At 39.5% G+C, this 21431-nt stretch overlaps 1 protein-coding gene across 3 annotated transcripts in view; it reads right to left on the bottom strand.

The window, feature by feature from the left end:
* Positions 1-2306: 2306 nt before the first annotated feature.
* Positions 2307-21431, bottom strand: part of USP46 (ubiquitin specific peptidase 46) — a 33108-nt gene continuing 13983 nt past the window's right edge. For all 3 annotated transcript variants that reach the window (XM_034770838.1, XM_034770837.1, XM_034770835.1), the window contains 7 exons: positions 20808-21021; positions 19266-19495; positions 13873-13949; positions 9002-9085; positions 8152-8349; positions 6551-6629; positions 2307-5060 (listed from right to left, as the gene is read on the bottom strand). In XM_034770838.1, coding sequence (XP_034626729.1) covers positions 4959-5060; positions 6551-6629; positions 8152-8349; positions 9002-9085; positions 13873-13949; positions 19266-19495; positions 20808-21021 — 984 coding nt within the window. In that variant the 3' untranslated portion in view covers positions 2307-4958. The remainder of the gene's footprint in view (positions 5061-6550; positions 6630-8151; positions 8350-9001; positions 9086-13872; positions 13950-19265; positions 19496-20807; positions 21022-21431) is intronic.

The raw sequence follows: 21431 nt of genomic DNA, 5'->3' as shown, positions 1-21431 counted from the left end.
CTCCAGTTGACTTACCTTACTCTTCCCATCGGGGGTAGAGTACAGGGGTTGACTGGAGAGCAATCTGCAGTCGATTTGGCAGGTCATTACTAGACCTGCTAAATCAATCGCCAGTGGATTGATCTCAGAGCATTGATCCCTGCCATAGTGTAGACTTGCCCTCCCCAAGATATGTTGGTCCAACAACAGATATTAACTCACCCACCGTGTCTCTTTGTATACAATATTCCATAGACAATTCTCTAGATAGGTTTTTGTGTGTGTTTGTTCTGAAAACTTTATTTTAGAGGCAAAGTGTTAAACTGATTGAAATTTCACAAGATGAACATTATTGCTTAAAGTGCATGAATCAATTAAAAAATCAAAGTACATAATTAAAACATAAGGCTAAGCAATATTAGCTATACAATTAAATAATTATAGAAATACAGTAAATAGTACAGTTACTGAGAAATAGAAGACAAATAAATTAAAACAACACTGATAAAAGGTACTAGAGTAAAATAGGTATAAATAAAGAATCCCCTAAAATTCTAATACACATTAAACTGTAAAAGGGAGTGCTCAAACTCCCTGGCCATAAAACAGAAAACAAGAGATAAAACATTAAGGACCTGTTGCCAAGTGGTGCCGAGTAGCTGGAAGTTGCAAGTAGTCCGCACTGCTCAGGATCAGGCCCCCGGTGCACAGTATAACACATATGGGTGCAAATGTATATGAAATGTACTATTTGAAGATAAAAGCCATGTGTAATAAAATGCTAGAATCCATGGTAACGTTGCATAAATTCCACTTACATCTTCGTTCAAGTCTTAGGCTATGGCTACACCGCACCGGAGAATGGTCTATGAGGATATGAATTGTAAGAGCATGGCATTTTGATGCAATCAACTGGTCCATGTGGACACTGCTGATGCAAACTAAAAGGTACCGAGTTTGCATAAACTTAGTCCTCTTTCAAACAGGACTACATTCATGCAAACTAGCCTTTTAGTTTGTGCCTACAGAGTCCACACAGGGCAGTTAGACTGTAACATTTTGGTGCACTCTGCAGTTCACACCCCTGTAGGCTGCACTGCAGCGCAGCAGCATAGACAAGCCCTTAATGTCTTTGCTAAATTCAATGCATAGGAAACATCTGCTGCTTTTTAATTTTAACTGCTAAAGGAGTCAGACTTTAAAATGTTAGTCTATTGAACCACATCTGTACCCTATTGAAATTGGATGAGTATTGGGGTGGTTGTGCACATCTTATTTTCAACTAGATTTTCTGCTTTCATTGATCCTCCTTCTTCACTGATCCCTTCTTTTGTCCCCATCTACTATGTTCCAAAAATAGAAAATGTATAATATGCTGACAGCTTGTTTTGTGATACGTAAAATTTGGGTCTGAACTTCTCCTCCAAGATAGCTAATTTACACAGTGCACGGTAACACTTCCTTGGGTTTAGCGGAATACCAACAGAGAATAAAAATGCTCTTTTCTATAAATAAAAGCATGTAATAAAATGTGGAGATGAACAAGTAACAACGTTATACAGAAAATACATCTCATGCAATGGCACACAAAACAACTAATGAACTTAAATTATTCTTGGGACTAATCCAGTTAGCTCTATAAACTAAAAATCACATTATACAAGAGCACAGACAATCTACTGCAATTTTTTTCTAAAATTGCTGGCTAGAAAAGTTTTGATTGTCCCAGATTTTCTCCACTCTTTTCATGATGCACTGGAAGTGAAAAATATAAGTATATAAAATGTCTGAAAAATGTACCATGCATATATTAAAAATCCAGGTAAATAAATGTACATCATCTTGCAAGGCGCTGATCACCCTGGCCTCAATCCAGCAAAGCACTTACAAATGAGCTTAACTTTAACCAAGTGTATAGCTTTATGGACTTCAATGGGGCAACTCACATTTTAAAGTTGAGCACATGATTGAGTTTTGCTGGCCTGGAGACAGGTTGGTGGATGGAGCCTTAACTGATGATTAGGACTGTATCATGATTAAAATTTTTTTGATTGACAGACCAAACAAATACAGAGTAATTTAACTGGTGCTAAAATAAAGTTCATGCTGATATTACTTTGTAGTATTTCCATGATTTCTTCAAAGTTGAAATCTAGCCACTGATTTTCTACTCGTGTTACATCATTCCTGTAAATCTTTTCTTGAGTTAGCAAAACCCTCTTATTTAACAACCCTGCAGCACTTTCATATAACTCCTCTGGGTCCCCCTAATGTATCACAGAAATGTTGATGGACATTTTTTTTTAACCCATAAAGTATCAAGGAACAAATTGTAATTATCTGAATTTATTATCCAACGTAAAGTCTTGTCTTGCAGCCTGGGAAAAACAAAAATTTGCATATGCTGAATCTTAGATGTTAGTGTTTAACTATTGCTGCAATACCCAAACCTTATTAACACAAAAACCATTTCCTAGAATCCAACACATTTTAAAATAATTTCTTTATGTACAATTGTTCTTTATACAAACATCAGTCCCGAACACAACACATACATTGCTATTTCTTTTTGTTTTGTTGTAAAGTTTCACACACATCCTAAAAATATATGGCAGCAAATCGCAAAGTACAGAATGTTTGTCTGACCTTGGGTAACTTTGATCTAAAAAGTGCATTTATTCACAACCAGAATACAGTCTCACTTGTCAGACAAAAGATGGCAACATTTATTAAATGGAAAGATGTGAATGTTCAGAAATATTCCATTAAAGAAGACAAGTTATTTTACTGAATTTAGGGCCTGATCCAGTTCCATTAAAGTCAATGGACTTCAGAGATCGTTGAAACCTCTTATTAGGCCAGTCTAAAATTAAGAAACATCATAGTCCTCTATGGTAAAACTTCCATCCCACTGTGAGTAAAAGAAAAAAGTGCCCTTGTTTGGACTCAATTCTCCAACTTTTACTCATGTGAATGGTCCCATTAGAACACTTGGACTACTTGCATAAGAAGAGTTGTAGGATTAGATTCTGTGTCTGATCTGTTGGATCAATACACCAGCATAATAAATAATTCACAAATCTTTGAAGATGAAAAATCCAGTTTTGTTTTTCTTCCAAGTTAAAGTGCTATACTTCTTAGTATATGGCCACTGGTATAAAATGGCCACTTATAATTCCAAATAAACTTCAAACCATGTTATACCAGAGGCTAACATTGCACGCTCACTAAAATGTAACAAAAACAATTTCACTTTCACAGCAGATTGTAACACAAGTAAGTTTTTTTTCCCACTCTCCCAAGAGAAACGGAGCTATCAGATTCAACACTGGTTTTAAATAATATTTGTTGAAATAAAAAGCTCAGCGACAAAACTACAGTTGAACTTCTAAAAAAGTACCGAAGGTGACACTTTCTAATAAATATACAAAGTTAAAAACACATAACAGTAAATACTGTGAGATGATGATGCTTCTTTCTAGAATTCCTCCCCCTCTCTTTCTCTCCTCTCCCCCCTAATAGGGCCAAATCATGGTTTTATTGAAGATAATGGTCGTTTTACCAATTGTCTTCAGTGAGATCAGGATTCGATTCTTAAAGTCCATACACTAAATGGTGAAATATTATTGTTAAATCTACCAAGTTAGCTGTCAGACAGAAAATTACTCTCAACACACAATCAATCCCTTCTCATGCCCTATTGATACTTCCTCCTACCCTCCTTTCTTGCCAAGTACTTCCAGTATTACTTGTATAGCAATTTATTAGCTAGAACATGACCAGTGCCAACCAGGTTTGAAAAGTAAAACATGAACAGTCACATTATGCCTTTTGATATCTCTAGAACCATGTACTCTTGAACCTTTGATACCACAGTGATTGAGATGTTGACAAACATGACTACTGATTGGGATTATGGTCAATACATACTGCAGGTGTAAACAACGGATTATTACATAACAGGTGTTCTACATTGATAAGCAATGGGCCTTGTCCTAGGTGCCGAGTACCTACAGTTGCCACTGATGTCATTTGGAGCTGTGGGTGCTCAGCACATTGTGAGATTGAGCCCAATGAGAGATATTGTATCAATAACATTACTTAACTAGACTGTGTAATACTAGCCCTGATGAAGGAGATGTTTTGTATGCTCAATATTGGAATATCTGCGAACTCAATAAGCACACACACGTTCTGTTATTCTTTTTGGCAGAAACATAAGATCATTCCTTAGAAAAGTACTTCATATGAGGAACCTCTCCCTCCACTTTTCCCCACAAAACCCTCAGTGCCTCTGTTGTTTTAGAATCAAAATGACAAGCTCAGCTTATCTGTGCTCTCTCATCAGGATAAACAGGAAGACTGGACACATTGTATCATTTTGCTCCAATGTCATTTAAATCTCTTTATGTGAATTGTAGTCTTGAAGTTACACATTTCAAGTTTTTAATAACCCAAAGCTCAAAGGATTTGGGAAGAATATCTTTCTACTGATGGAGAGTAACATGTGACAAAATCCCCTATGCAACCACAATTCCAATGGTTATGAAATATACTTTTTTCTACACTTAAAATGGATAACAATACATATTAGTACATATTTAAAGGAATGCTTCATAAAATGATATCCCAAAGCTATTTAGAAAGTTTAAACAATTTGCCCTAAATGTAATGCACACTTCCATACAAAATACTATTCTAGCTCAGCTGGATTTAACAGATGACCCCAAATCCTATTATCTGTAAATGTTAGTCCATATAAATTTTACTAAGTGCTGACTGCAATTCATTCGGAGTCATACTAAAAAAAAAAAAAAAGTGCTGCATGTCAGAAATGAAGGGTTATAGTCAAGAACACATAAACCATTTAGTAGAAGATAAGATAGATCATTGTTCGACTATTCAGAATGTGCTCTGTAAAAGTCAGTCGACAGTGCTGATCAGTTTTCTCCACTTGCAGCATTTCACAGTTCTCCAAGTCACTCTCTTGACTGATAGAATAAAATATAACCAGATTCTGAATTTTTTGATATATCAGAGGTCAGACCATAGAATTCTTCAATAGCTTGAGCATCTATTTTCTGCAAAAATAAACAGAGTTGTTTAAAATGTTTGCTTAAAAAAAAAAAGCTTGGATTAAATTAATATAAAAATGCAAAAACATGTATGTAGTTATTTGCCTCAGGGTAATGATTAGCAAGTTTTGATAGTGATTCAAGAAGTGAATGGGCAGTTTAATAGTTTAGGGGCCATATCCTGCTTGCTTCGCTCATTGAGATCAATGGGACTACTACTCTGAGTAATCCAAGCAGGATTTGCCATAGCTAAATGGAGAGAATCTTTTCTCTGTTACATAATAGCAAACAGGTAAATTGTGATTTAAGGTTTCTACAAATGTAATGGTAGATACTGCATTTAACTTTTGCCTTCCCCCAGAGGTCCTCTACTTTCCTCCTTTTATTTTCCTCATCACTGCATCTTTTGGGACAGATTCTGCTACCCTTATATTTAAGTAGTACAGTACCACGCAATCTCCTTCCAAACAATGGGCCTGATTCTGATCTCGCACCAGTTTTACTCTACTGTAACTGCAATGAATTTGCTCCTGACTTACACTAGAGTGAGACCAGAACCAGCCCCTAGTCTTGGCAACATACTGCAGCGATTTTTAGTGTCTGCTTGAGACACTACTGCACTATGAGCAGACTGCATCTGCACCAACTGTAGGCCAGATTCTGCTCTGATTTATAGAGGCTGTGCTGAAAGGTGAACTATCAGACTGGAGGGAGGTTACTAATGGAGTTGTGAGTCACTGTTAACACAGAGGGGGATCAAAATATTGTACAGGAGGATCTGGATGACCCTGAAGATTGGAATAACAAATGGGATAAAATTCAATAGTACAAAGAGCAAAGTCATACAATTAGGGTCTAATAATAAGAATTTCTGCTACAAACCAGGGGTTCATCAGTTGGAAGTGACAGAGGATGAGAGAGAACTGGGTGTGCAGGTCAATCATTGGATAACTATTAGCCACCAATGTGATGCAGCTGTGAAAAAGGGCAAATATGATTCTAGGATGCATCGGGGAGGCATTGCCAATAGAGATAGAGAAGTATTAATGACAGGTTTCAAAGTAGCAGCCGTGTTAGTCTGTATCCACAAAAAGAACAGGAGTACTTGTGGCACCTTAGAGACTAACAATTTATTAGTCTCTAAGGTGCCACAAGTACTCCTGTTCTTTTTGCAGAAGTATTAATGCCATTGTACAAGGCACTGGTCAGACCTCATTTGGAATACTGTGCACAGGTCTGGTAAGCCATGTTCAAGAAAGATTAATTCAAACTGGAACAGGTGCAGAGAAGAGCTATTAGGATGATAGGGGACTGAAGGGCCTAGCTTATGAGAGGAGACAGAGATTGGCTTGTTAATCTTTTCTTAAATTGAGGGGAAAGGGAAGGGGGAAATCAAGTCACCATCAAAAGCTGATGGTCTCTGAATGGTATGCCACACCAAATGGACATAGGAACTTACACACCAGTAATCTTTTCATGATCATCCGCATACTGACCTCTACAATGTCATCATCAAACAAAAGCCAAAATCCATGACTTTTCACAATGGTAATATAATGCCCACGATTAGGTCCACTAGAAAAAAAAGTAATTAAAAAGTATCAGAGATATAAATGGGCTGGTTTTGATAAGTCATATGTTAAATGGATATTATATTTCCACTGAAGCCCTTGTAAGCCAGCTTGCAGTGTTAAGTATACATGTGCATTCTTCTTTCTCCTATACTGGGTTATCTAAAATGAGTTGGTCAACTGAAAATTGAATGTCCTCTCATTATCTGCATTATGGTAGTTTATAAATCTAGCTAAAAAGTAATTGACAATTAGTTGGTGGCAGACATAAGCTATGACAAATATTTTCAAAATTGCTCAATGGAATTTAAATAGGAAGAAAACAGGCTGATATTAAACGTGGAAATGCAATTATGTATCTTCTTCTGGGTGGGGAGAACAATTAGTTCACATTCCTTTTGAGCTTTAAGAATTCTTCCAGTTTTTTCCATGCTTGACAATCCATTACATCCAAGAACTCCTATTATAGCTACGATTCTTCATTCTAACCAATCATTACCAATCCTTAAAATCAGCCAGCTGAAGCAATCACCATTTAGTAAGAAAAGAAAATACAACCACTGCCTGCTGCTAGAGTCTGAATATGCTGTCTCCACATATTTCCAGCCCAACAGAAGTAAGACACAGAGGGCCAGATTCTAATCTTTGTTACACTGGTATATAAACAGAGTAACTCAATTTAAATTACTTGGATTTACACCATCTTCATTTACAAAAATCTGACTGAGATATAGGTATTTCATATGGCAATGCAGGATATTCCTGCTGTGATTCTGAGCTGGCCTATAATTATATATATTTTTGGTCCGAAATATTTTAGAATAATCCAATTTTAGGTAACCTAAAGTTGGTCTCAACTATGTAAACAACTTGGCACAGGCAGACCCTGGCTTTCATATGCTATCCCATTGACTTCAATGTGACTTTGCACAGTAGTAAAGGTCTGTTTGTTCAAATTTGTTGCAAGATCAGGCCCAGAGTCAGCATTCTAGATATACATGTATTGGCAGATAGCTGAATTAGACAGTTTGATTGATCCTTTTCCATGTCTCATTTCTGTAGTCCTATGATACCTGTTTCAAGTAGAGCTGGTCAGGAAACGGAATTTGACATCCATGAACAATTTGAGGTTTTCGGAAATTGTTTGGTCTTAAATTAGGGCAAAAAGTAAAAATGTTGAAATTTTTTTGCAGAATTGAAATTCTGTTAAATCTTGTTTTAGAAACAATGAAATTTTCCCAGGAACCTTTTTGGTGTTTCTCAAACAAGTATACTTCCTGGCTCCCGGGGGCCCCACCAGTCTGCCTGGTGAGAGTAGTTTGTAAACTCTTCACCAGGCAGACTGGCTACTGAGAAGCCTGGGAAAAAAGCTCCAAAGACAAAAGAACCCAAAATCATTTTTAAAATCTTATGATTTTTAAACCAATCTCAATATATTTTGAGGCCTGACACATGATTTTTGAATGTTTGGAACTGGCAATACTACTGATCTAATAATAGGTTGGGTACACCTGAATGCACTTTACCTGCCACAGTGAACGACAACAGCCACCAAGTCATACATGCGATCCAAGTTGACTGCATCACTGGATGTGTTGAAGAGACGTAGCTCCAGAGGAAATACCACACGATAAGAGAGTTTGGTGTACCTGTGTAACTGCTCCATGTACTTGAATCTCTTGAGGTGCAATGCAAGGATCATTGGCAGCTTTTTTACTCTCATCCTGTGAAATCATTAATAAGGGTGTATATTATGAAGCACTGCTCAGGTCAGTGTTATTCTTTTCTTGCAATCCTATGCCTGCGCATTATAAATGCACTTTGTAAATAGAGGTATTCCATCAGCAGTAACTGGAGACCTAAGAGACGTGTGCAGCAGCTGTGGCTCTACCTCTTGGTTTCAAGGGCCATGTGGAGTGTACGTGTGTTGGAGAGGCTTGCAGCCACTAGAGGCCAAGAAGCTGCAAACAAGTTCAGGAGGGGGTTCACTGTAGCCACAAAGGTATCACAGGCAGGAGACTGGGAACGTTGTACAAACACAGAAGTTGGAGGACTGGACCGTAGTTTAACGTATCAGTAACAGAGTGAGTGACGCTACACTTCAGCAGTGATTTAAATTTCTACTAACGATATGTCTACACTATGATTAAAAAAAAACATGCCCCAAAGTCTCAGACCCTCCCCCTTGTGGGATTTCAGAGCCCAGGCTCCAGCCCAAGCCCAAATGGCTACATTGCAATTTTATAGCCCTACGAGCCCAAGTCAGCTGACCTGGGCCAGCTGTGTCCATGCCACAGGTCTTTTATTGCAGGGTAGACGTACCTTAAGAGCTCAATTTACCTGAACAGGGATTGAATTGCACTGTTCTTTACCCACCTTTTCTGTGCCTCTTGTTTACTGCAGCAAGTTTCACAGTAGTACTTCTGTTCACTACATAATGTTTCTGTGTTGCTGAAGTCTCTGTAAATAAATATAATTATCAATTCTTAATGTTCCTTGAAACTTCCCCCAATATCACACTTGGACTGATTAACTGAAAAGCCAATAAGACACAATGGGTGAAACACTGGCCCCACTGAAATCAACAGGAGTTTCATCCAATTTCTAAAACATGCTATTTACATCACAGCTTAGACTTATAAAGGCCCTGACCCAGCAAAGCACTTAAATACCTGAGTAGTCCCATTGACTTCAGTGTGACTACTGATGCTTAAACTTGAGCATGTGTTGAAGTGCTTTGCTGGGGGAATGTTAAGAATTACTTTTCTTTGTGAGTACCAAGAGTTTTGTGCTGCTACTTGCTTCACTCTGGCAATTGCTTCACCAAGCAAGACTTTTCAACAGTATTAAATTCAACATGCATGCTTCCATCCCGTGCATATAACTCACACTGAAGTTCATGCAAGATGTGTGTGCATAAGGTACTCCTGAGGGAATTCTCTTCCAAAAAAAGTAAAAATTCTGCACACAAATTTTATTTGTCAATAAATAAATGTGGAGGCTACAGCATGGCAATGGGGAGCACAGGCCAGTGGCTGTGCAAGGTGGGAGATCACCCTCTGCCTCTCCCCCCACCCTGGAACATGGACAAGGACCCTGAGACAGCGCAAGGGCTGGACCTGCCCCAGAAACACCCCAGGGCACTGCCCCTCTGCACCAGGCGTACCATGTGTGGGCAGGAAGGATCTAACTGTGGAGGGGCTTAATGCGTGGGGGAATCCAGGTATTGGCTGAAAAGGTTCTGTGTGGGGCAATCTGGGTGTGGGCAGCTCAGTAGGGGGTCCGAGTGCGGGGGCATCTGGATGCACAGGAGTTTGTTGTGGGGGTTTCAGGTTGCCGGGGGGTCCAGGTGAAGGTGGTTCAGCAGGGCAAGGGGATGGGTGTGGGGGGATGGGGCTTGGTGGGGGGCATCTGGGAAAGTGGGGTTGTGTGATGGGGGTCCAGGTGTGGGGGGCTCATCGGGGTGGGGGCTCAGTGCAGGGGGGCTCAGTGGATGGTAGATTGGGTGTGGGGGTCCAGATGTAGGAGGGTGGGGCTCAGTGGGAAGGTCTGGGTGCAGGAATGTTCCAATGCAGGTGGTCGCGGGGGGGGATTGGGTGGATGGGGGAGCAACTCCCCATACAGTGACCCCTCCTTCTGCGGAGGAGAGATGGGGGCAGGAAGTGGGTAGGCAGAACTTCCTGCAGCTGGGGAAGGTTTCTAGGGTGGGTTTGACCCAGCCAGGCTGCTCCTTGCAGGGAAAGGGGAAGTCCTGTCCTCCCACACTCCCAACCCAGCTGGGACTAGTAGCTGAGCCTGGTGCAGGGTAGGAGCCACAAGCCAGGGCATCCCCAGTCCCCCCCCACCCCCGCTTGGTGATTTACCTCTCTACTGACTACTCTGGGTGCCCAAAACGATGCACCCATACCGCTGGGGAGGGATATGTGACCGCTCTTGTGGCTTTCCTTTGCTTCCCCATCAGAAAGTCATTTTTCTGCAGGAAAGCAAATAAATCTGCAGGGGACATGAATTCTGCATGTGCAGTGGTGCAGAATTCCCCCAGGAGTAAAGAGCTTCAGGACTGGGTAAGGTATTCCCAACAGCTGCAGCACTCAAGACACTCCTAATTCTCCCCCGTGTCACTGATCCAAAAAAGACTTTGAATTCTGTTTGTGTGGTTTTAATTGGGAGCAGAGGGGAATTTTTAGATACTTACACACACCCCACCCCAAACTATTTCTGGATTAGCCCATCTGGATTATTTAAAAAAAAAACCTATAGGTCTCTCTGCAAGATTTACCCAATGGTCAGAAAGGTGCCTTCTAAAATAGAAAGTGTGTTGGTGTTATTTAGTCATGTAACCAATATAAATAATATCTTTTAATGGGATAAAAATATATAACAAAGAGACTGGAGTTGAAAGTTGGGATCAAATGGACTGAGTCAACGGGCCTTTATAACTTGGAATGGAAATAAAAATAATTGATACATAATTCATTTTGTTCTTAGATGAATTCCTCTCCTGCTCTTTGCCAGACCTCATACTCAGGAGAGAAAGATTATGCTGGAGGCATGTATTTTTTGGAGCACTTAAACACATAAAGACCTTTTCATCTGACCAAAGACAGAAATAACTAGAAAAGTTTCATCTATACTGGTGAAGAAATACATTTTATTGAAATACTGAACAATTCTTATTTACTTGTTCCTCTTTTCAACATTACAGTAGTTACATCATGAAGATGCAGCAAAAGCAATTATTGTCATAGAAAACAGGCAGTGAAATTTAGTAATATAATTTGATGTTCCCTGCTGAAAAAGGCTGCAGAGGCATTTGTCCATTTTATCATGAGTGATACAGAATAATAATGCAGCTATGGAAGGCCTGTGTTCTAGCTTTACAAATGTTTAATTAAAAGAGAGTTTCTCTTATTTCTTATTCTCAAGGAGGGAGTTGTGCTCCTTCTAAAAGGCCATCACAAAGGATAACAATTGTGGATTCTCTGCCTTGTGTGTTTTGTAGGTAACAATCTGTAGCCACCTTCTCAAAAAAGATTTGGAGTATTTTCATCCTATTATGTTCCTGCAATGGAGGATGGAAAGGCTACTTAAAGCATGTGGCTGTTATACTGTACGTTGCCAAGGTTTTAGTTATGTCAGTACTGTAAATTACTGTATGTGTATGGGAGGTTGTCCAGCCAGGCTACTAAACTTCCTAGCTTCTGTTCTAGCTGAAAGACATATGATACTGGCAAAGTGTAGGAGGAAAGGAATGGATTGCACAGATTCAAATCACAGTATTAGGAAGGCTCTCCGTTCCAGACTGTACCTTTTATTGAAGAACTATGTAGCCTTGAAGAAGAGGGGTCCTTTTAAACAATACATTTCTTATGAGTTTAACAATCAAGAGGTTAGATAAAATATTAAGCTCTGTTTAGAATATCTAGTATAACTTATTTGTGCAATTTGTTTTTTACATATGGTTGATTGTGATACAATTTTCTGTTTAAATCTAACAGGCTGGCACTCAGAAGTATAGTTTAGGGTACTTTCACATACAGGTATTAGATAGTTTTCTAGAACAACAGTTCCTAACAAGAACAGGAGTACTTGTGGCACCTTCGGATGCATCCGAAGAAGTGGGCTGTTGTCCACGAAAGCTTATGCTCTAATAAATTTGTTAGTCTCTAAGGTGCCACAAGTACTCCTGTTCTTTTTACGGATACAGACTAACACGGCTGCTACTCTGAAACCAGTTCCTAACAAGTTTTCCAGATTTTGGCTGCAAAAGTCAATGCTGCCTGCCTCCTATTTACAGTCTTTGTATACCCTTCTATTTGGAGAATCCTAAGTGCCATTGGAATTTGAAAGCATACAGCTGAAAGAGAGATGATCAATGGTGGCACATTTGGGCCCAAACCAGTGACTAAGGTCAGGAGCCTAAAGTATCAGTGACAAACGACTGAAGTACCAATACCAGTGTGATTACTCGTGGTCAAGAACACTGTTCTAAAAGAATAGAAAAAAAGACATCCTGTGTTCCAAGGCAAAGTCCTTTATGGTCACAAACTAGCTCCACTGATACAGACATATTATGTTGGTGAGCATCAGTACAAAACCCTAAAATAAACTGGCCTGAAACTGAAAAGGAGAATTCTCCTGAATCCAGAGTTTTGAAATGAAATGGTAGTTACTGAGCAAAACCCTGACATACAGCATAAGTAACATTCCAAAATGCAATAATAATCCCCCATCTCCCGTACTCTGTGGAATGGTTCACTTGCATCTGATTCAGGAAGCTGTTTATATCCTAGTTGCTGCTCTTTCTGTGTGTTTTTAGGTGTAGTGTGCTATGTAAGGAGGTCTCTCTGAGATTCTGAAGCTTCATTTAAAATGTATTTTTAAAACTTCTAAGTAACTTTGGACCTTGAAAGACTATTTTGGCCTTCTGATATTATTTAATTAAAATAACATATTGTTTTGAACATAGATACCTATCTACCGTAGTCAGTGCCAGGACTCATGATATTTTAAATCCATCCAGTGCAGTCAGTCTATGTGAACCTGGAAACGGTATTCTTTAAAAAATCTTTCAGGGATAATGGTTAAAAAGTTGTCAGTTTCTGCTGCACTGCAGCTTCCCTACACAATTGGAACTTGCAAAATAAGTCAAGATTCCTCTCCCGCTATAATGTTAGGATTACAAGCAGAGGAGCAGATTGTAATTTACAAAGCAGAAAATTAGATTTTTAAAATCCCTTGTTTCTAAGGTCTCTGGGCCCAGTTCAGCAAACCATATGCTTAACTTTTAGAATGTATATAAGTCCTAATCAGCAAAGCACTTGAGCATGGGCTTAAAGTTAAACACATACTTAAATCCCACTGAAGCAAACTCATATTCAGCAACAACTCTTCCAGGTGAACTAGATGATCAATTTCTTACCCCAATAGGGAACCATATTCTCTCTCTCTCTCTCTCTCACACACACACACACATACACACACGAACAAAATGAATTTAAAGTAAATTTCTTATTAAAGGTTCCATTGCATCATGAACATCCAAATTATTCCCTTTTTCTTTTGCTCAGCAAAACCTCAGTTAACACTGCACAGTTTGTCTTGCATCTCATCACTCAGGGATGTTCCTAGAACCTTTACTTTCAACCTTTACTGGACTGAGAGAATCAGAAAGAAAACATGATTTAGGAGAGTGGGGTAGAAATGATTCCCAAACAGATGCATTTATGAATCTTCCATTCATTTACCTCAGACAGTGCGTAATGGATGTGTTCTGCTCCACGTCAACAGAAAGGTCAAGAAAATCCTCATCTTTGCTACTAACCTGTAGCAAAAAATACATATGTAAAAGATAAACACACGTCTAAATGCACCTGAAACCCATATACAAATTTTGCACTTGAAACAATTACTACAAATACAAATTGTACAAAATAACTACTTTTAATATTTTCTAGACAGATTTCTGGCTTTGTATAAATAGGTTCCCGTGTCAGTCAGCAAGTACATTAATCAACCTTTCACACCATTTCAGTTCTGTTTCTGGCACTTATCCCAACTCACTGACCATGACCAAGTGACCATCTATCTCTAGTCCTTAAAATGGCCTGGCTTTTCACCACCATATTTTTGGAGCAGCCAAATTTTAATTCATTTGTGGTTTTCAGATGCTTGTGATAGAAGCAGGAGAGTGAAAAATAACTGATGTAAATATAAAGAATAAGGGGATGTCTACACGACAAACCTAAGGCCTTGGCTACACTTGCAAGTTACAGCGCTGTAAAGCCTCCCCCAGCGCTGTAACTCACTCCCCATCCACACTGGCAGGGCACTTACAGCGCTGTATCTCCCTGGGTACACCGCTGCAGGTAATCCACATCTCCAAGAGGAATAACAGCTGCAGCGGAGTGGCTATGACTCACGGGTGTGAGTGTAAACGCTTGCAGCGCTGTACTAATCACCTTGTCAAGTGGCCAATCCTCTCCATTGTTGTGACCGGCTGCAGGAATGCGGAAGTGCCGGTTTCAAAGCTCGTACCACAGAGAAAAGCAAACAGTTTGCAGCTTGCTTTGAGTGAGTAAATGAATGAGCAGGGGGCTGGGAGTTCGGAACTTGCAAAATAGAGAGCTGACGTTCTCCAAAAAGCACTCTCTCTCCCTCCACACTTCCTGTCACAATCCACCCCACCCCCACCCCCGTTTTGAAAAGCACATTGCAGTCACATGAATGCTGGGATAGCTGCCCATAATGCACCGCTCCCAACACACCTGCAAATGTTGCAAGTGTGACCACACCACTGCGCTGGCAGCTGTCACGGTGGACAGACTGCCGCGCTTTTCCCTACTCAGCTGTACGAAGACAGGTTTATCTCACAGCGCTGTACAGCTGCAAGTGTAGCCAAGGCCTAAGTCGACCTATATTAGTAATTACTGTGGTGGTGCATGTCTACACTACCCTCCTTGGGTCAGTGATATGCATGCTCACCAGGCACGCTTTCACCAATCTAAGAGGGGCAGTGTCGGGAGCTGAGAGACCACCCCCACAGGCTCCCACTGGGATCCCATCCTGCCCCCCATTCCCTGCACAGAGCATGGGGGAAGCTGCCCAGGACTTCTCGCCCCGCCCCTCCCCCCCCACCCTCATTCCCCACTGGGAGCTGAGGGAAGCCACCTGGGGTTTTCCTGCCGTGAAATTGACAAGCCCATGTAAGGGACACAGTGTCTACGCAAACATTGTGTTGCTCTAACTACATTGACATAAGCCTTATGCCTCTTGTGGAGGTGGAGTTATGATGTCAGTGTAGTAGGGCACTTACATTGGTGAGAGCAAGGTTGTAGTGTAGACACTGACATAATTAGGTCGACATAAGTGCCTTACGTCGACCTAATTGTGTAGTGTAGACCAGCCCGAGGTGTTTCACCTCTTTCCCCTTGAGATGCACCTATAATTTATACACATTGTTCTATGGTGAATTTTAAAACAATATGAAAATAGTTTTGCCCGTTTTAAATTTTTTAAGTGCACATTGTACCAGAGTTTACTTGCGTCTTTTACATATAATATACCGCATTATATGCACACAGCTAAAGATCTACATAATTATATTCACCCCTGTGGACAGGACCGCAATGAAAGTGCAGTGGTTGGTATAAATCAAGAATGGGCATGCATGGAGAAATATCATATTCGCCAAAATGGATACCATTTGGTTTTGTGTTCTTTCATCTTCAGGGACAATCAGGGAGGTAAACATAGCACTTTTGTACCAAATTTTTAGTTTTGTACCAAATTTTTTATCTTTAGCCTTGCATCTAGATCTGGTTGGAAAAAAATGCAATAGAATAGTTTTCCCTCAGAGAATGCAGTTCCGTAGAAAGTGAAATGCTTTGCAAAATCATGTCCATATCATCAAAATTTTATTTCAGACAAAAAAGGGGAGGGAGGGAGCTCTAATAATATTGAAATGTCCCATTTAATTTCAATATTTTTAATGAAAAATTTCAATTTTTCCTTTAAAACAATTTTGTTTTGAATTTTTTAAATGTTGCATTATACCATACAGTGAAATTAAAATTAAAATGAAATTAATCCTGTAATTGCTCTAACATTTTTGATCAAGCTCAAACAATTTTTCCCCTGTAATTTTCTTTCACGCTTAATTTTACATGTTCAGTTTCAATTCCAGCCAAATGAAAACAAAAATTGAAATCTCACAATGCTCTGCAAAATGTAATTTCTGTTCTCTGCCCTGCTCTACTCATGTCCCTTATAGGCCACCTTAAAGGATTTCAGTCAATTACAGGATTCAAATTTGGGGAAATTGTTGGAGTGGGAGGTGTTTAGGGCCATGGTTTTAGTTTAGCCTATTTTAGAACTGCCAGCTGAGAAATCTGAATTGAGATCCCAGACTTCTCCAAAATTCAGGAATGTTCAGGCCTTAGGTTTTAATTGGGACCCATCACTAATTAACACAGAATATGTCTTAGAAGAGTCTTGAGAATGACAGACATGAATAAATCTTCCTAGGATCTAAGTTTATTGCAATAAGAAAAAGACCCCCCCGGCCTTTGATTTATCCCAGATCAGCAACCACAGAGGTTCTTCTGTATGTAAACACATATCACATGTTTAAGATTGAAAATATGCTCTTTTCAATTGGTCTCCAATATTCATGCTTTAGCCTCTTATTTCATTATAAGTACAAAAGGTTTAGGCTGGTGGCTGAGGGAAATCTTCAAAATCCAGAAATGCAGCCATGTATTAGGCAGCTCTGAAAGAAACTGAGTTTGAAGCAAGATTGCCACATGAACTGATTTTGGCCAACTTCATGAAAATCAAATCCTGTTTATTTAAAAAAAAAAAGTAGTGCACACTGATTAAATACTCTCTCTAAACTGTTAATAACTCCATGTGTGTCTGCATCTCATTAGAATACCTTGAGATGGGGCTGAGAAGCAAAGTTCAAGTCTAGATCTGGATCCAAACTTCTCCAAAGTTGGAGAGGGTTGGAGCTTGTATTCTGCTGTGGAGCCATATCACAGAGTTGGATCTGAGCTCGGATTCAGATCCACAAAATTCAAGGGGTTCTGGAATCAATGTTCTGGTTTGGGCCCATCTTTAAAGTAACCACCAACCCAGCTGACATGGTGAATCCAGTTGATGCCAGCCCTGAACCCATAGGAAACTGGGGATGAATTTTGATATTCTCAAAGATGTGGGTAGCCATAAAATATGTCCAAATAAAACTAACAGCAACTCTTCAAACAAAAATCCCCTCTGTGACATAACTCCGTGCAAAATGACAGGAAACCACAGGACTTTTCAACAATTGCCTGTAGTATAAACACGGAGCTAGAATTCAAAAGACAGAGGAACAAAATTTCAGAGAACATTTTGTCTCTGCTGCTGGAACTAAGAACAAACTAAATTCTGTCTGGCTTATCAAATTTTAAAAATGCACGTAGATACTCAGTCTTTTGGCTTGATTCTGTTACCACTGAAGTCACTGGGAATTTTGCCATTGGTTTCAAAGGGTACAGTTTCAAACCATCAGAGAGACTGGGGGGTGGGGGGACGGAACCTGTTGATCTGGAAGTAGAGTGATGTATACTGTACTAAAATTAACTGGAAGAGTGGATTACATCTGCATTCATAAATAAGAATAAGACTGCCTGTATCTGAATAACTCTTTGTAGATTGTATACTTGTACCACATCTTTTAATCCATTCTATTGCTTTCCAAAAAGTATGAGAAACAATAAATAAATAAAAAATTACATAATACAAACTAGAAAAGTGTATGAATATATTTTTCCTGCAGTCATAGGAAGCTATAAGATCAACCTTCCTATAACAACAACAGGAATCTTCAGAAGTTAATTTTTCCACCAAACCTTGAACTAACTGCAGGGCTGACAACAGGGATGAGGGTAAGGGGGACAATTGTACCAGGATCCCAAGCTCAGGGGGCCCTTCAAAACATCTGTAACATCTGTGTAAATAAAATGAAAGGGGAGGGGGTGGGACCCCAGTGAACATGATGTTCCAGGGCCCCAAATTTCTCTCAATGGCCTGACCCACTGTAAGATTTTACAAATAAGGTATTTAGTAGTTCTGCTCAGCTAGCTAGGGCAAAATCCTGGCTTCAGTGGGAATTTCCCTGAGTAAACAAACACTGAATATAAATTTAGGATTTCATCTCAAAAGTTTAAAGGGACATTGTCAATTTAAAAAACAGCCTTTGGTATTTTTTAACCTACTATTGTTTGTTACAAGGGTTATTATAACTGAAATACATTAGACAAAACACTGCTTTTCAATTTTTCCCATTGTTTTTTCACTTTGGGCAAGATTCTGATATTGTTACTCTGCAAGTAGTCTTATTTAGATCAAGGAGACTTTTTGTGGAGTACAATGCTACTCTACATGAGCAGGGGCAACTGAATCTGGTCCTCTATGCATTTGACAGCACTTTATATCAATGTCAACTGTTCTCCCAGAATAGCCAGTTTCCCTGTTGTTTGCAGGGGTCTTTCACACAGCAACAAGGGAGAGAAAAACATTTTTTAAATAGGAAAGTGTGATTGAAAAACAACAAAAATTGGCAGGGAACTCTCTCAGGTATACTAGGTGGAACTACTCGTACTCATTTTTCAAAATGAATAGTTTTAAAGTTGACATTCTTTTAAAATACTGAAAAAGAACCTGATAATGTACAGTGTGTTGCTAGCAAATATTTTGAATTTTAATGACATTCTTAGGGATGAATTAGCACAATTTGATCTTAACTTTGCCACTTGTGAGTTATGTAGTTATCCCTAACTCATGGAATAATGAGGCAAATTCGTTGTCCACAGTTGCAGCAGCATCTATATATACTTAACTGTTTATAAATAAGATGGCTTGAATGAAAAGGGTATATCAGATTAGTTAATGAGGTATCTAACCATATATTATAACTGCAAAGTTTGGGACAGGTTAGTCAAGTTATGTTTACAAAAATGTATTTTTGGAAAATAATATACTCACTTCAAGAAGTGAAGTTATACAGGAATATCCACATTTCTCAGGTGGCAGAATAGATTCACATATTTATACATATCTATTAGTGTGTAAAAATATCAACCACCCCAATGCTTACGGTTTCACAGTTCAAACATCTAGTTTCGTTAGTCAGTGTTCCCTGAAAAATCTCATGCACCCAGGTGAGTTCTTGTTTATTGTTTTCTTCAGCTTCATTCATGTTGCCATTTTTTAGTTTCCCATTTTGCTTTTCCTGCTTCTTCTCTTCCTGCAGGATGTCTGCAATGGTGTTTAGCAAGTAATTTAAAAATTCATGTGCATCTTGCTGCATGTAGTTGTCAAAGAGATCTGCATAGGAGAGAAGAAGAATTGTCTCTTTCTAAAGTTCCTTTGCTCCATGCAGGAAAGGATATATCTAAATTCAGGTTTTGCTCCCAAATACAATTACAAGCCCCAATTCAGGAACATACTTTAAAACCTGCCTAATTTAAGCTTGTGAGTAATCCCACTGACTATGTGCACTATGTTAAGAATGTGCTCAATTGGGGCAATAAAAAACATGGGTGAGGATCGAGGGTGGGAGAGTCTGACACAAAAAGATGTGTTTTTTTTTTCAAAGAGATATTGTTTTCCCACAGTAATTTGGTAAGTGCATTGCTCCTGAAAACATTTCCTGAATTTTTGTTTCTGTCAATAAAGCTCAATAAATAATGGGCCAGATGGTGCGCACACATGCACAGTCACAAACCAGAAGGAAACTCATGGGAGGCATCTCTGTGGTGATGTTATATGAGATGCTCCCATTTCAAAATATCCTTTGAATTTTTCCATCAGCAGCTTGGTTTGCCCCTATCCCACTCTCTGTCAAAGAAGCAGGAACTTCTGTTCCCCAAATACATGTATTTTTATCTCCTACAACCCCCTCCAGCCAAGATACATGTGAATCCCTTCCCAGGGGGTTCCATCAGAGGCACAGGGCTATCTGTATGTAGACCCTTTGCATTGTCTCTTGGGCCACACCCACTGATATGGCTCCCATGCAGAATGAAACTGTGTTACCAAGACTGCCTCCTCCTCTGATGCCCTTAGAGGGGAATCTCCCCAGATGGAGTGGGCACCATTGCTCCTGTGAAGTCACTATTTCTGGGAATGGGAGGAGCAGCAGATGTAGCTCACTGCATGCATGCACATACTGAACCCCAGGATGTTTTGGGCTAATGGATCTGTACTATCCACAAACCTACTGGTCACACCTCATTCACTCTTCCAGCTGCCCAAAATATCCATCTCCATGGTACTGTATAGAAAGCCACTGCAGAGCACTCCTCTGCAATGTGCAGAGCCCTTCATCCAGACCCAACTGCCTGCTGCTGGCTTTCTACAGCCTGCCCCTCCATGCAGTGGAAATATCAATAGAGCCGCTGTGCACCTTTGGAAGATTTGGCCCTTAACTGCAAATCCTAGTATAGTTATTGCCAACTACAACACACACACACACGTATATATGTATACACTAAATAATTAATATTTAGGAAACAAAGCATTAAAAGCTTATTACAAATCTAACCTGATTGTTTGATTAATTTGACCACACTGTTCAATGTTTTTACTTTCCTAGGCATTACATGAGTCTCTGAAAGGAATCAGAGTTTGCACTCACCATTCTCCTTTCGTAACCTTGAAATGAACTTCTTTGGTGGAATCACTCCAACTTTTTTCTTCTGAGTAGCAATACTGTGGAAAAGGTCTGCCAGGCATGTCAAGAGGTTTTCCTTCTTTTTCTGTTGGGCCTTGTATGCCAACACATTCTCCCGAAATGGCCGGCAAAAATACAATGCCTGCAGCACAGAGTTACAGTAGCAGGTGTTCCCAAACTGCAAATGTAAAAGCAAAAATGCCCTGAATCACTGTGCAAGGTAATATAAACTAATCACTTCATCCAGCCTCTGCAATCTGCATCCCCAGTAAAATACCACATCAATTACCACACAGCTGTTTACTGAATATAGGTTCAGTGCCATTTACTGATTGTCACACAGCAAAAAAAAAAAAAAAAGTATAAATATTAAAATTTCTTAACTGACTAGGACTAAAAATAAAAGCTCCAAATGTAGGGCATTATTTAAAAGATGTTCACTGCAATGAGAGTATCTTTGATAAGAGTTCCTATAAACGAATATGCTCTGGAATGGCCCACTCCTGTTCCCACTGAAATCAATGGTAGAACTCCCGTTGACTGCAATAGGAGCAGAACTTAAATTGGTTTCATTCGGGACATGAAAAA

The sequence above is a fragment of the Trachemys scripta genome, chromosome 5, assembly GCF_013100865.1.
Source record: "Trachemys scripta elegans isolate TJP31775 chromosome 5, CAS_Tse_1.0, whole genome shotgun sequence".
NCBI classification, from domain to species: Eukaryota; Metazoa; Chordata; order Testudines; family Emydidae; genus Trachemys; species Trachemys scripta.
This window is presented reverse-complemented; position numbering and strand designations above follow the sequence as displayed.